This window comes from Nicotiana sylvestris, chromosome 7 (assembly GCF_000393655.2).
Source record: "Nicotiana sylvestris chromosome 7, ASM39365v2, whole genome shotgun sequence".
Lineage (NCBI taxonomy): Eukaryota > Viridiplantae > Streptophyta > Magnoliopsida > Solanales > Solanaceae > Nicotiana > Nicotiana sylvestris.
Window position 1 is genome coordinate 71,810,744 of NC_091063.1, and position 16,620 is coordinate 71,827,363.

At 34.4% G+C, this 16,620-nt stretch overlaps 1 protein-coding gene across 1 annotated transcript; it reads right to left on the reverse strand.

The window, feature by feature from the left end:
• Positions 1 to 742: 742 nt before the first annotated feature.
• LOC104248955 (transcription factor bHLH112-like) lies at positions 743 to 5,045 on the reverse strand. The gene is made up of 7 exons (XM_009805313.2): positions 4,449 to 5,045; positions 3,604 to 4,171; positions 3,133 to 3,240; positions 2,955 to 3,020; positions 2,743 to 2,808; positions 1,484 to 1,537; positions 743 to 1,055 (listed from the first exon to the last, which is right to left on the reverse strand). Exons 1-7 carry the CDS (start codon positions 4,817 to 4,819, stop codon positions 900 to 902), a joined length of 1,389 nt encoding a protein of 462 aa, XP_009803615.1. The 5' UTR covers positions 4,820 to 5,045; the 3' UTR covers positions 743 to 899.
• Between the last annotated feature and the right edge of the window lie 11,575 nt (positions 5,046 to 16,620).

Consider the following 16,620-nt stretch of genomic DNA (forward strand, 5'->3'; position numbering starts at 1 on the left):
TTTCTCTCCTTCATCTACATCCCTCCATTAATCATTAAACGAATATGTAAAATTGAAAATAAAAAAAGTCGAAACGCCGTAAAAGTTCCACTAACTTATTCCAGACATATTTAAATATATATAAACAAATGGAAAGTTAGATTTCCAACCAAATGAATTATTCCTTCATATCTTTTGTTTTAAAGTAATGGTAGTGCCAGCTAGATGCACAAATAACAGATACAAACAGCTAGCGTTAAAAGCTCCTTTTATCCCTCATTTCAACTAAATTCAGCTATAAACAAAATTCCTTTTTGTAAACTAACTAGCATAATGAGAAAAAAGAAATCTTTTTTAAAATTTATCATATTATTCCTAACGAGTAATCAACAAGCTTTGATCATAATTATTCTTCAATAATTATAATACCCCTAGACGCATACAGTGGTCCCAAATATTGGCCAAAGCTGCATCATTTTGCATGAGCTGGTCCATTTTTAAAGGGTCACTTAATTCCTTTTCCTTCTCTTTTTGCATTCTTTATTTTTTGTTTTCCATCATCATCATCATCATATTTTTTTTTTGGCCCTCTTTTTCATTTTCATCCCCCACTTGTCTAGGGTTTTGATAAGGGGATGACTAGTGGAACATACAATATGTGCTCAGAGTTTACGTCATATACACCGTCAGTTTCAAGAGTTTGTTTTTTTTACACCATCAGGCCATCCGAAGGATAGCTTAATGTAAGCTTCTTTAAAATGTAAGATTTGTAATCATAAAAATAAGACAGATTAATTACCTGTTAAAGATAACCTGATAATGTAAAAAACAAAAATTATACTAACGGTGTATATAACTTAAACTCTAACTCTTTTTGTGATTAATTTATCTGTTGTTGGCTTCTTGTCTGGGCCTCTTCATTATCTGAATGTTCCTCCAAATGTTGGTGTCCAAAAATCTACTGTCGTTTCATGAGTTACGGGAAAGGTGCTAGAAACTGGGACCAAACATAATCCTCGACTTCTAAGATCTTGCTTTGCTCCTTCTGGATTAACATTGGATCTATCACCAGTACTCTGCAGACAGAATGTAGATAAACTACCTTTATTTGCAATCCACGATTAATACTTAATAGTCTCGGTGTAAAGTAGCACTATTAGGAGTCGTTTGGAATACGATTTATACCGGTATAAGTTATATTAATTGGGATAAGTTATGCTGGGATTAATTATGCTGGGATTGTTGTTTATTTATTGTTTAGTATATTGTATTAAGAATGACAATTGCATAATTTATAACACGAATGTATAAGTTATATCGGTGCTAATTACCCCACCTTCTATAAGGTATAAGTTATCCCGGTGTTAAAACTAACACCAGGATAACTTATACCTGGTTTGCTAACCAAATAAAGTATTAAGGTGGTATTAAATTTTTATACTACCCTTATACCTTCTTATACCTCATACCAAACGACCCCTTAAAGAATAACATGTAGTTTTACCTGCTGATGTTGCTGCCTGGAAGCTCCACTTTTCATGTATGGGGTGCTTAAGACCTGTTATGTGACATGGTTAAAAGAAATGCTTAATATCAATGTGGTATAGTTTGCTATATTGAAAATGGAATTTGAAATATAACTACGTATTAAAACTTGTCCATTCTTTTCCTATTTGAGACTAAATCAGTTGTTCCTGTTATATATATTTCCTCTTTCCTAATTTATATGCCACACTTTCTTTTCATTCTATCCCAAAAAATAAGATCTTAGAATGACAATTTTTATAGTATTTAAAAATAACATAATTTTAAACTTTCGGTGTGACACTTATTAAGATGATTTATAACTAGCCATTGTCTATAACCTATTTTAGACTACAAGTTTCAAAAGTCTTTCTTTAATTTGATCTTTTTTAAATTATGTGCTAAGTCTATCACATAAAAATTGGGGTCAATTGGTTTTTTGGCTCTTTACATATTTGTTTTTAATTTTATGACCCTACCTATTTTTTTTTTTTACACATGAGAGATTTACTTTTATACATAAGAGATCTTTCTTTCACACATAAGAGATCTGAAAAAAGATATATTCTCAAATTCAAAATTGTAAAGGGGCATGATGTACAAATTCAGAGGGCGTAGTATTTATATAGCAATATATAATATTTCTATTGATCATTTATAACTTGGACGGGGCTTGGGGACTTGAAAATAAAAACACACTCCGTAATTATATTTTTTTCGTTATTTTTTATAGTAATTATTATTAGAAGTTAATTTCCAAAAGATACATATGTACTGAAAAAGTTCAAATCTTTTATGAAAAATCACTCTTTTGAGATATTGATAATACCAAGTTGAAAGCCTTGTACTATCTCGTACTCCATATGTTTCACTTTACGTGAACATATTACTACTAGAAAAGTTAAACAAACTATTTCTTACCATATTGTTGTGCAAAAATATTTTAAATTATTAACTATTTTGACTTATAGTACTTTAATGTAGTTTTTAAATATGTAATTATATTTCAAGAAAATTGTAAATTCTATGTTCAAATTCACCCCAAAAACTAATCAGTTTTACCGTCGTACTTGGAAAAGATTCAGAACGGAAAGAGTATATGCTTCTTTCTTTCCCTATCATATTCTAACCGGGTATTGACCATGAGATGCAGTATTTTGCACTGAATTAAAGGAAAAGAATAGCTAGCGAGAGCAAAAGCAAATTGAAGAAAATAAAGGCTAACTCTGAAAAACTTACATTGACTTGCTCATGGAGGAATTTTATGTACTCAATCGCTTCGGAGAGCACAGAAGCTGTATCAGTCTGGGGAAAAACAAAATCAAGATTTAGTGAATGAGAGTATCTTTTTGGTGAATTCAGAAAGTTAATGGTCTCTCTCAGTATACACGACATATGATATTCTTTATGTAAAGTGAAAGAAATTTTCAGGCGCAGCTTTAATTTGTTACCTTTCCAAAAGGTGAGACTAATTGTTGAAGGGCAGTGATTCTGTCTCCCATCTTCTCTTTCCTCACCTGAAAAAATCAAGAACAAAGAAACATATTCTCATATTAGGCTATGATAGAATAATTTAACAAATAAATCCAAAGCCCCATTTTTTCGTTAAAAATTCATGCACATATATACCTTAAAAGCTGGCATTTGAGATGGCGCTTCATTCCGTGGTCTCTTATTTGACGTTTCACTGCCACTTCTCTTTGCTATTGTTCTTATATTCTTATCTTCAGCTGTATGCTGTAGCACGATGAATGAATCAATATTAGTACTACATGTTTTTATAAATTTACCAAAAGGTAAAATCAAAATCCATATATCGCATAAAAATTGAGTTCTAGTTAGTACTACCTCCGTTGTATTTTTTTATAACACTCTTTATTTTTTTAGTTTGTTTAAAAAAGAATGATAACATCTATATTTAAAAACTCTTTTATATTAAAGTTTTTGTTTTCTCTGAATTACATTCTCTTGGAATGTTTAAGAATGACTAGTTATGAGGAGACTTTAACTGGTATATGTGAAAAGTCTTTTTTTTTTTTCTTATAATTCGTTGTTGTCGCATAAAATGAAACGGAGGCATACTACTACGTATTCGATTACCTTTGGTTTCGTATCAACTGGGTTGGGAAGCTGCTGATGTATAGATGGGAGGTGGAAACCTGAGCGAACATCGTCCATGGAAGCTGACGTGGCATTCCAGAAAGGAGTGCCAGAGAAATGCGACTGGCCGTGAGGCAGCGGCATCGGCCACTGCTGTTTCGGAAATTTAGACCAAGAAGAAGATGAAGATGAAGCGGGCATTACATCAGCTGCTGCATGATTGACGTCACAATTCGATGGGTTATAGGGAGGATAATATAGCGATGTAGCACTTGTAAAGTTGGATTCTTGGTGACTATCAGAAATTAAGAGTCCTTGTAACATATTTGAAGGACTTCCATAGGGTGCTTTATCAAGATTTGAGCTCATATTTGGAGCATTAAATACTGGTTGATGATCTAAAGAAATACCCCGGTCCATTTGCTTATTATTATAGTCATTCCCAGTATATATTTTCTGCGTCCAATGATGATCTTGCTGACATGATCCTTCTTGCTGATAATTTGCATCCGAGCTCAGCCCTTCTTCAAGTATGGAACGAAAGCCACTCCCAGCTTTTTCACCGCGGCTGCAAATGAGAATTAATTAATAGGAAAATAATTCAAAACATATCCTAAGTGGAACATCAATTTAATTAATCGCGGTTGGACAAACTACGGACAACGGTTGAGTGTATTGTCTGTGAAATTTAAATGAACTTAAAATTTTCAACACACAACATAAGTATATATTTAAAAAAATATATCAAATTTTGAATGCAAAATTATAAAAGTATAATAACAAGAATCCTGAAGTCAGCTGCAAATTTGGATCACCATATATATATATATAATAGTGGTACTTACAAGAAAGGTTGGTTCCAATCAAGTCCTTGGGATGGTAGACCTAAGCCCATGACTTGCAAATTTAGAGCACCAGATTCAGAGGCGTGGAGTTTCTGGGGATCAGCTGGAAAAACCATAGAGCTACTATCAGATGCCGACACAGACACAGGATTCAAGGAAGATCTAGCTTTAATATCCTCAATTTCTGTCGGCCAACAACCAAAGTTGCTTGCCATGCTATTTAGTGCGGTGGATACTGAAGACATAGTAGTAGTAGTAGATGATAATATTCCACTTTCAAACTTATTATTCCTAGACGATGATGTTGTTGTTGTTGTTGATGATGACGACTCCCACCAGTTTCCTCTACCTAGCTGAAATTCTTCTGCCATGGCTCCTTTCAAGATCACAAAAGTTGAAAAAAAAAAATTTGAAAGATTTTCAACTTGAGCTTATAAATTACAAGCACCTTATAAAGTTTTCCCTTTTTCTGTGGTACGTAATGACCAAGCTAGAATATAGAGCTAGATTCTTCTATTCTGGAATTCGCTTTGCTTTACTCGATGGCTTTAATTTGTTGTTTGGCTCTTCTTTTTTTTTTATAAAAGAAAAAGCTGAAAAATGAAATGACTTCGTTTCGCTGCATATATTATAACTATTTATAGTACCCCTAACTCAAAGTGGGAAACTATTTTGAGTTTATGGGATTCAAAAATGACCACAATTCGGTTGACTTTTCGTGACTGATTAGACATGTATTCACGCACCTTTTAGGCAGTCGAATTTAATTTCCTGCTTAGCCAAATAGAATTAAGCATTTAATTTACTTTTACCTTTGCTGAATTAAAATAAGAAAGTAAAACTTATGTTCCTATTTTAGTAGTATTATCTTTTATAGTCAGCAGCACTCGTGCCTTTTTCTCCTCCGCTTTAACTTTTGACTTTAAATTATTTTCAATTTGGGGGTTATGTATTTGCTTCAAAAGCTAACAATGCCAAACAAGCTTTCCCATGGACTGTCGAGTCAATATACCATTGACAGTAGCAGACAAAAGTTTACACGTCACACCCACAATACTCTTTGGCCGATGTTCATAATTTACAAAAATCATTAACCCCATTTAAAGTAGAACTCTATTATTCTCTGATTAATAAGCCACACCACTATTTTTTCTTATAAAATTGCGAGAGCATAAACTTAGACCATGCAAGTATATGGACTATATTATTTCAGCAAAACGAAGGGGATATATTAGATGTCTCAAGTTTGTGTCATGCGAACAAAGTTGTTTTTGGTAAGAAATGCTTTACTCTGCAAATAGAATTTTTCAGTATGAATATAATTAGCCGAGCCCAAAATAGGTATCGAAATTGTTGCGGAATATCGTGGGTTAACTAGCACACAATCAGACACAAAATAAATAGAGAAGAAAAATCAACACAATGATTTAATGAGGTTCGGCTAAGCCTAATCCTCGGGGCAAAAGCAGAGAGTGTTTTCTACTATGAATGAGAAGAAAAGTACAATACAATCTATAGAATCCTCAACTACAACTCCTATATATATATATATATATATATATATATATATATATAAAGGTCCCAAACAAATATGAGAAAGGTTTCCCAATTTGACAAGGGCTATAGATTTTTCTTTCCCAAATCTATTAGGACAATGGGTTTTCCTAAACCTATAGGGACTATGGGTTTCCTAAAATTACAAGGAAATAATTCAAACCACAGATAAAAAATCTTCCCTTTGGCTTGAATTCTCTTCATCAACAGGAACAACGTCTCTCGACCTTGCCCTCAGCCCTCGCAAGGCTCTATCCATTGCCACACACATCAACCAAGTCTAGGCAACGCCTAAACTTGTTAAGAGACTCAATCTCTTTAGCCATAGCAATAATCTGTCAATTTGGTTCTGTACTCTGAATAGATTCTGAGTAGCTATAACACTCAAAAACGGTCTCTGCAACTGCCAAAGCAAATCCCACTAGATTCGTATATCCCAGAAGATTCCCATCAACTATGTTTGCAAACCTTTGCGGTAGATTGATCACTCTCTTCTCTCTGCATGTTGCAATGCTATATGGTTGTTGTTGTGCAGGTGCATCAACATTATCATCTTGATCACTATTTTGCACCTCCTCCACTTCCTCTACTTTAGAACTACTGGGCTGAGCTAGTGGAGATTCAATTTCTAGCTCTATGAGGTCACTGACACCACGATCAGTTTATGCTATTGCCTTCTCCCTCTGACTGTCCAGTGAGGCAGATTCATTGAATGTTACATCCCTACTGATAATTAACCGGGGAGTCTTTTTATCTGTGCACCACAACCTATAACCTTTCACTTTAGTTGCATACCTTAGAAATATGCACTTCTTTTCCCTCGGCTCAAGTTTTCCATCCCTCACATGAGCATAAGCAGGACAACCAAATATCTTTCACTTTGAATAATCAGTAGGCGAACCGGACCATACCTCAAAAGGAGGTTTGAACTCAATAGTTGTGGATGTAGATCTATTAACCAAATAACAAGCTGTATTGATTGCTTCAACCCAAAAATCTTTGCTAACACATGAGTGTGAAAGCATGTTTCGTGCCCTATCACAAAACGTTCTATTCATACGTTCTGCAACACCATTTTGTTGTGGTGTTCCGACACAAGTGCGGTGTCTGACTATGCCATCCCTGCTCCAGAAATTATCGAACTCAGAATTCCAAAATTCTAACCCATTGTCAGTTCGAAGATGCTTAACTTTTCTTTTCGTCTGCCTCTCAACCATCGTCTTCCATTTAACAAATGTCGAAAATGCCTGATCTTTTATTTTCAGAACATACACCCACACCATCCTTGAGTAATCATCAATCAAAGTCATAAAATACCTGGCACCACTCTTGGAGGGAACTCTGTTTGGACCCCACAAGTCAGAGTGCATATAATCTATGTTGTCTCTGGTCTTGTGCTCGGCCTTCTTGATGAACTTTACCCTTGTCTGTTTATCAAACACACAATGCTCACAAAAATTCAAAACTTGATTTTTGTACCCATTCAGCAAATTCTGCTTACTCAAGGTTTAGGAAAACCTATTGTCCTAATAGATCATGTGGACAAAGACTATAGGTTTTCCTTTCTCAAATCTATTAGGACAATGGGTTTTCCTAAACCTATAGGGACTATGAGTTTCCTAAAAATACAAGGAAATAATTCAAGCCACAAATAACAGAAATCGAGTGAGAAATTAAAAAAGAATAGATAAGTTAATAAATTAGCATAATTTTCATTTGCTGTACCTTTACATGAAGGCTAATAAAAGCAAGGAGTCTATCAGATGAATATTACCTTATGACTTTTTCTGCTCGTATAAATAGACTCTGCGATAACTACAAAATAAGTAAAATAAAGCTATTATAGTTCTAGAAAAGGATTAATTCTTCCTTTTTCCCCCTCATTTTTTGGGTTAGTGGTGGAAGTCTATGTCAAATATCTATTGCCACCAATTTTAGTTCACAAATGTCATCATCTAAACGTTTTACTAAAATCAGCTCCTGAATCCTGAATGCTTTTGACAATGAATTTAGCATCCAAATAGTACAGTCCGTTCTTTCATTTCTCAAGCAACTTGCACTTAAGCTTTGGATAGTCAGCCACCCGTATGTAAGGACCACAGAACCAATAGTAAAACATAGTCGATAATTAATAATAACATGTTGGCTCTTGTCACTCTCGTGTGTCTTTGGCTAATGTTATTCTAAACTTTTGGCAGATTGGTAGGTGAATCTTGACATCACCTACTTTTTAGAGTTAATTTTGGTAATATTTTTAGAGTTAATACTTCTCTAATATGCGTCGTATATATTGAATGATTGAGGTTCATCCTTAATTATATAATGACATTCATCAATCTCATCAAAAGAATGGCATCTTAGAGAGTCATTTATTTCTTTCCAATAGCAATCATCAATATCATAAAATTGATAGAAGATTTTGCGCATTATATCGAATTAAACCACATGCTCCATCTCTTGTGCAGCGCCCGTCAATTCCTCTAAGTTTCGGTCTTGTGACGCGTTAGCCGGGCCCTGATCCGCATAGACCAAGGGCGAATATTCTGATCAAGTATCCTACAAAGAGACTCCCGAGAGTCAGAAGTATTAAAAGAATGGCCATGCAGGAAATTGGCGCATCATGACATCGTAAAATGTCTCTCCCGAATAAATTAGTTGGTACTAGAAATGTTAGAAAATCTATTTTCGATAAAAAGCGGAATCCTTAAACGTAAATGTAAATGGAAGAGTGACCAAGAAGATATATGGGCTACTAGATAGATATAATCATGCCCTTTATTTAGTTCAGAATAAATAATAACGATGCTGACACATCAACTCACCGCATTTTGCTCTATGAGAAGCAATGTCCCAAATCTTTGAGATGATTAGTACATTAGGACCCAAAAGAAGAATTGACAACCCCACCCTCCAAACAAAAAGAAAGAAATAGCAGAAGATAAAGCACTGGCCGGTTTGATAATGTGATATTAACTGGTCATGAGTACCGGTCTTTCTCATTTTGTTTACTTAATCTTTTGGTTTCAAACTAAAACAAGAATTTGTTAGTTATAGATCGATGATTGCCACAAAACTGAGAATGTGGTGTACGAAACTTTTGGATAATAGCGCAAATATAATACAGTATCCGATTTGTTATCTATCCCAATCTTATCATCTGCTTTACTTACGGGGCCAAGGCAAAACATACAAAGGGAAAAGGAATACTGTATTTCTGGTATGCTGGAGGGGATCCACAATGTATTATCTTGGTCCAATAATATTTGTCAAGACCCTATATAAGTATTAAGAAATTTATCAAAATAACTATATATTAATATTAGTGTATGAACGTAATTATCATAAAATATTAACTTAAAGGTCGCTTTAGAACCGATAAATTTTAAATTTAAGATTCGCCTCCAAATAGATTGTTATGTGTGACCAAATAAGTACTACCTAAGAACTTAAAAACTACAATAATTCAAAGGAAAAGAAAATCTTTTTTATTTTTTGGCTGGGAAGAGTTAACTTGCGTGAGGAGAAATTTGGGGGTGGGGGTGGGGTGAGAGAGGCGGCAAATGATGGAGGGAGACCGGTTACCGCTTCTCTCAGTCTCAAACCGGCGGCGTCATTCCGAGTAATTGCTATTTTGCGTATTTTGACTTTACACCTTTGATAAAAATAAAGTCAGCGGTGGGTCCACGCGGCTGGTGCGCGTGCGGATACACAGGGGCCCTCGCTGGAGACCTAAGAGTCAGAGCCTGAGAGCGACTGAAAACATTCTACTTGTAATCATTTCATCTATCACTCATCTTATTTTTGTCCTTTTGGTTTTACCAAATCCCTTCCTAAATTAAATAATTAAAGAAAACGCCTTATTAGTTCATCAACCAACGTATTCTTACGTGACTACGTTGAATAGAAATAAGTATAACTTGTTATAAATATATTATATTATGGATGTTCATTTAGTACTCCGTTATAAATAAGTTTCCTGAAGAAACTTATCCATATGAGACTCCACCGTAAATATGTTTATCTATTTAGTACTATATTGGAAATAAGCTTCCGAAGAAGCTTATCACTTCGGTACCCGGTTATGGATAAACATTACCCCCAGTAGAAGTTTATCCATATCGGGTATAATAAGCTTATCTTTTCAGTACCCAGTTATGGATAAACATTACCCCCGGTAGAAGATTATCCATACCGGGTATAATAAGCTTATCCATTCAGTACTCCGTTATGGATAAATATTGCTCTCAGTAGAAGATTATCCATATCTGGTACAGCAGCAGCTTACACAGCAGCTTGTAGCAGCTTACACAGCAGCTTGTAGTAGCAGCTTACACAGCAGCTTATAGTAGCTTACACTGCAGCTTGTAGTAGCAGCTTACACAGCAGCTTGTAGTAGCAGCTTACAGAGCAGCTTCCTTTCTTCTATAAATAGAAGAGATTTCAGTTCATTATGTACATCAGTTTGAATTCGAATAATATATCAGTTTCTCTCTATACTTGTCTTTACTTTATAGTCTTTATTTCATAACACGTTATCAGCACGAAGCTCTACCATCTCGAGCAAATATTTTGAAAGTATCTGAGGTAAGAACTTTCTTTTCCTAAATAATGTCAAATCTTTCTAAACTTGAATTTGTAGCCCTGGATATATCGGGCAAAAGCTACATGTCTTGGGTGCTTGATGCTGAAATTCATCTTGATGCGATGGGTCTGGCAGACACCATCAAGGATAAAAATCAGGCATCAAACCAAGACCGTGCCAAAGCAATGATATTCCTACGCCATCACCTTGATGAGGGCCTGAAAATGGAATATCTCACTATTAAAGATCCAGTCATACTGTGGAATAATTTGAAAGATAGATATGACCACCTGAAGATGGTCGTTCTTCCACAGGCACGTTATGATTGGACTCATCTAAGGCTACAAGATTTTAAATCTATCAGTGAGTATAATTCTGCTATGTTCAGAATTATTTCCCAATTAAAATTATGTGGTGATAATATTACTGATCATGATATGTTGGAGAAAACTTTCACCACTTTTCATGCCTCGAATATGCTCCTGCAGCAGCAATATCGAGAGATGGGATTTAAAAAGTATTCTGAACTTATCTCACATCTTCTTATAGCAGAGCAACATAATGGGCTATTAATGAAAAATCATGAAAGCCGACCTATTGGTTCTTGTCCATTCCCTGAAGTGAATGAGACGAACTTCCACCAAGCTAAACGTGGAAGAGGTCGTGGCCCCAGTCGTGGTCATGACCGTGGTCGGGGAAGAAACCCCAATCATGGTAATAATAATGCACCAAAGAAGCCTTCTCACCACCAGCAGTGGAAAAGGAAGGAACAAAAGCATGAAGCGGTGCAAGCGCCAAATGTGGAAAATGCATGCTATAGATGTGGAGGAAAAGGGTACTGGTCACGTACTTGTCGTACGCCAAAGCACCTGGTTGAGCTTTATCAAGCCTCCCTGAAGAAGACAGAGAAAAATGCTGAAGCAAATTTTATTTCTGAAGATAATTTAGACTTCATGCATTTGGATGTAGCTGATTACTTTGCACTCCCAGAAGGAGAAACAAGTCATGTAATCGGTGGTGAATCTGTAGAAATGTAAATATTTTAATTTTTGTTATTTGTAATAGATAGTATGGTTATGTAATTGTTGTACATAAAGAAAAATTATGATTTGATAATGATGTTTACTATAATATATCTTATTTATGTCATTTTAAAGAATATGGATAATATTATTAGATCAACTTAAACTCTAGCAGAGTTTGCAAGAAATATACAACCACCAGAAGTAGTTATATTTCATATATCTCATTGTAATTATATTTTGTTAACCACCAGAAGTGGTATATGTCTATGATCACCAGAAGTGATAATTTAGGCTTTCTATAGTTACAATTGAAGATAAGCTACATAAATATTCTCTATATTAAATGCACGCCTCGATTTGCTCCTGAAGTAGTAAATATTTTAAAAGAGGTTGAGGCATCACAATTTGATGTGATTAATGCGCATTCAGATAATTATGTTCGATTTCCTGAAGGATGAGAACTTTTGATAATATTAATCCATTCCCTGAAGTGAATGTGACAATACTAATAAGTCGGGTAAATATGAACGCGCTCTTGATGTGAATACATTACAATTCACCTCCAGAAGAGTTAATATAATTGAGAGAATATATACTCAATATTTCGTATTTTAAATTTGCTCCTGAAGAAGTAACACAGTTGAAATTGCCTCCTGAAGTGGAAAAATATTATGAAGAAGAGTTTTCGTGTGCTTAAACAATTGTTTTACATTGTTTATTTGATTGTGATTTTCTCTCATGACACCAGCAGTGTCTGAGCAATATTTGATAGTACAAAATGTATCAATAACTCCTGAAGAGCTAAATGTTTGCCTAAAGAATACATGACACCAGTAGTGCCAGATAAATATTAGATTGTGGATAATAAATTAAGGCTCTCGAAGAGCTTATATACAAATATGTCATTCATATTATATGATTATGGTCAAAACATATGTTGTAGTAAACCTGAAGTTTACTAATACAAATGGCTATCATAGTGAGACTACAAATGATTGGAAGATTGATAATCTTCATGTTTCCACAATCATAGGGGGTAAAATAATATGTATGTGAGAAGTTACCCGCCTTATTCTTTATTTGTACTATATCATGTATCACAGTAAACTAGAAGTTTACTAAAGCAAAAGTTTATGCCATAGTAAACCAGAAGTTTACTAAGAGATAGCACATGACATGATAAACTTGAAGTTTTCATTTGTCATTTTCAAATGAGCTATTTGAAAATTCAGATAAGCATATACTAAAGAACTAGAAGATTCTTCAGGAATTCTCATGTGTTGCTTGTTCTCATAATGAATTGATTATACCAGCTAAAGTTGGGACTAAGACCCCTGATTCTGAAATATATAAAAGGTGAATATGGGCTCGTTCACCTATCATGTGAACCACTTATAGGTGCATATATGAGATGGTTACATGTGTAATTATTGTCAACCTGCAGTTTGGCATTTGGAATTGCTTTTCTCGATTAAGAGCATAATTTTCAGATTATGAAATCAAGACAGTTCATCTTGATAATGCTGGTTTATATCCAAGCTGGTTTAGCATTGAATACCTCCTATTAATGTCTAAACCATTGCTTATGAGAACAAAGCTTCATGTGTTGGTCTAAGATTTTCTAAATTGCATATAGCAGCACTTGTATGCATCAGATCAACAATATATGATAAGTCCTCCCTTCACAATTGGTTTAGGATCAGAAACCAAATATTTTTACTATCTTTTGTTGTGTGGTATGTGATTAATTTCTCTACCATAATACACAAAGATATGTTTCCCAAAGATGATTGAGGATATATGTTAGTTTTTCTAACATTTGAAGGATGGAATAAACAGTTGAAAAATATGTTATATGAATCGAATTATCATGATCCTCACTTAGAAGATAATTCAAGTCGAATGCCAGAAGCATTTGCTGATCCAAAATTAAATATCATATTTCAGCTGCAAATGCTCCTATTAAAATTAAAGTCCCTGAAGGATAGAGTTTACTGTACGCATGAAGCGTGGTAGACCAATCGGTTCCAAAGGTAACAATCCTTGAAAAATAGTAGGAGCTAATGATCAAAATGATCATAATGAGGAGGAAATAAGCTCTAGAAGAGCCCACGACATAACATTTCATGAAACTCCCGAAAAAGTTCAGGTACCTGAAAATAAAGAAAGTGATGAGATCTCCACAAGTTATGTCACTTCGGAACTGGCACAAAATGATCGTCGACGATACATTTAATACAATATAGTGCACAATATTGTAAACGATTGTGAGGATCGGACTAGCAGTCCAGACACTTGAAGATGTCGTACCATTTAGATACAAGTCTTAACCTATATGACTTATTTGGCTAAATCTATATGAAGATCCTTGAAGGATTGAAAATGCCCGAAGCATATAATTCAAAGTCTTGAGAAATGTACTCGATCAAATTATAAAGATCTTTGTACGGTTTAAAGCAATCTGGGCGCATGTGGTATAATCGCCTTAGTGAATATTTGCTGAAAGAAGGTTACATAAATGATGTTATTTGTCCATGTATTTTTATAAAGAAAATGGCATCAGAATTTGTTATACTTGCTGTTTATGTTGATGACATAAATCTTGTTGGAACTCCAGAAGAGCTTCAAAAGGCAATTGAATATCTTAAGAAAGAATTTGAGATGAAAGATCTTGGAAAGACAAAACTTTGTCTTGGTCTGCAAATTGAATATTTAGCAGATGGGATCTTTATCCATCAATCTGCCTATACAGAAAGGGTCTTAAAACGCTTTTACATGGACAAAGCGCACCCATTGAGTACACCAATGGTTGTTCGATCACTTGAAGTAAATAAGGATTTGTTCCGACCTCCAGAAGAGGACGAGGAACTCCTTGGTCCTGAAATACTCTATCTCGGTGTAGATGGTGCACTTATTTATCTTGCTAATGCTAACAAAAGTGGTGCAGATCATATTGGTAATGCAGGTTATTTATCCGATACCCATAAAGTTCGATTTCAAACCGGCAAGCAGGGAATGCATATGATTGAGATCAGTGATTCATTCGAGAAACATGTGGGTTGGAATGTGATAAAAGACCCACAATATTATACGGAGACAATGTTTCATGCATAGCGCTATTAAAGGGAGGATTTATAAAAGGAGATAGAACGAAGCACATTTCACCAAAATTGTTCTACACACACGATCTTCAGAAAAGTGGTGACATTGATGTGCAACAAATCCGTTCAAGTAATAATCCAGCAGATTTATTCACTAAATCTTTGCCAACTTCAACTTTTGAGAAGATGGTATACAAGATTGGAATGCGGAGACTCAAATATTTGAAACAAGGTTTTCATCAGGGGGAGTAAAATACGCGATGCACTCTTTTTCCCTTACTAAGGTTTTTCCCATGGGGTTTTCCTTATAAGGTTTTTAATGAGGCACCTAGCAATGCGTCTGTCACACCTCCTTTTTACATACCCGACGAGGGGTGAAGGGAGTTTTTTCCAATTAAAGGACAGTCGAAACGGGATTTATTTCTTTATTTCAGAGTCGCCACTTGGGAGATTTAGGGTGTCCCAAGTCACCTATTTTAATCCCGAATCGAGGAAAAGAATGACTCTGTATTACAGTCTGCGCACCAGAAATCCGGATAAGGAATTCTGTTAACCCGGGAGAAGGTGTTAGGCATTCCCGAGTTCCGTGGTTCTAGCACGGTCGCTCAACTGTTATATTTGGCTTGATTATCTGATTTTATACAAATATGGACTCATGTGCAAGTTTTATCTTTTTACCGCTTTCATTATTATATTTTTTAAAGAATGTGAACATCGTTTAAAAACATGTCTTTGGATTGGGTCACATAAAATGCATCCACGATCCGGAACGTATTTTTATTCAATGTTTTGGGATTTGGATTTGGGTCGCATAAATGCATACCCGTGTTTAAGAATGTATTATTATTATATCGCGCCTAAAGCAATTAGCGATTTATTACTTTGGGGTAGGGCCGTGAAATTTGCTAAAACGACTCCTCCTTAATTCTAAGCAATTAAATGTACATTTATTGAGGGCCCCGCAATCTATACATTTTATTAAGCGAGGCTCATCTCATTTATTTTCCTAAATGGATAAATCTTAAAGCGACTACATTTTGCTATTTAAAATTAGTCTCTAAAATGAATAAAGAAAATCCTAATTAATTACGTTTTTTTTATTATTATTATTTAAGAAAACATGACACGCTAATTGCTTGATTCATACAAATATTGATGAAAAAGGGATTTTATTCTTAATTTCGAAAATTATAAATTAAATAAAAATTCAACAACTAATATTCAAAATAAACAAATATAGCTAGATTAAAACTTAGCATTGTTATTTTTTTAAAAAAATATTATTGAGATTAATTATTCACAATCATTTGAAACTAAATTTAACCATAATTACTAAAGCTTATTAGAAAGTTTATTAGACTTAAACGTTCTTCTAATCTTGCTTAAGCTCAAGTCATGCCTTAATGCCTAATTTACGATGTTTAATTTAAATTCGTGTCTTAGCTAAATTTAGCTACTTGTTCATGATCAACCTATAATCTTGAAGCCTTCATAACTAGTGAATTAACCTATTTTGCCGAACCGATTTATTACAGACTAACTTATGATATTATTTTCTTATTCCAGTTATTATTTAGTAATTCATGAAATAGCTTAAATACAATCAACAAAAGGAACAAAGAAAAAAAACGAAATTAAAACTTCAAATTTTCATTCTTCATATGTATTCACGCTTCATATTTCGGATTACAATAACCAGCTTTTCAGTTGTGTACCTGATATTGGAAGCAAAAGAAAATGAATATGAGAATCAGCAGCAGCAGTAAAATCAGTACAACACAGCAACAATAGCCCAGCAACAGTAACAACCTAGTAACAGACCGGTGGAGTAGTAATCCCAAAAAAAAACAAAAGCTTCAAGCTTTGATGAAACAACAATTAATTCTGATTTCAAACAACAAAAGAAAGCA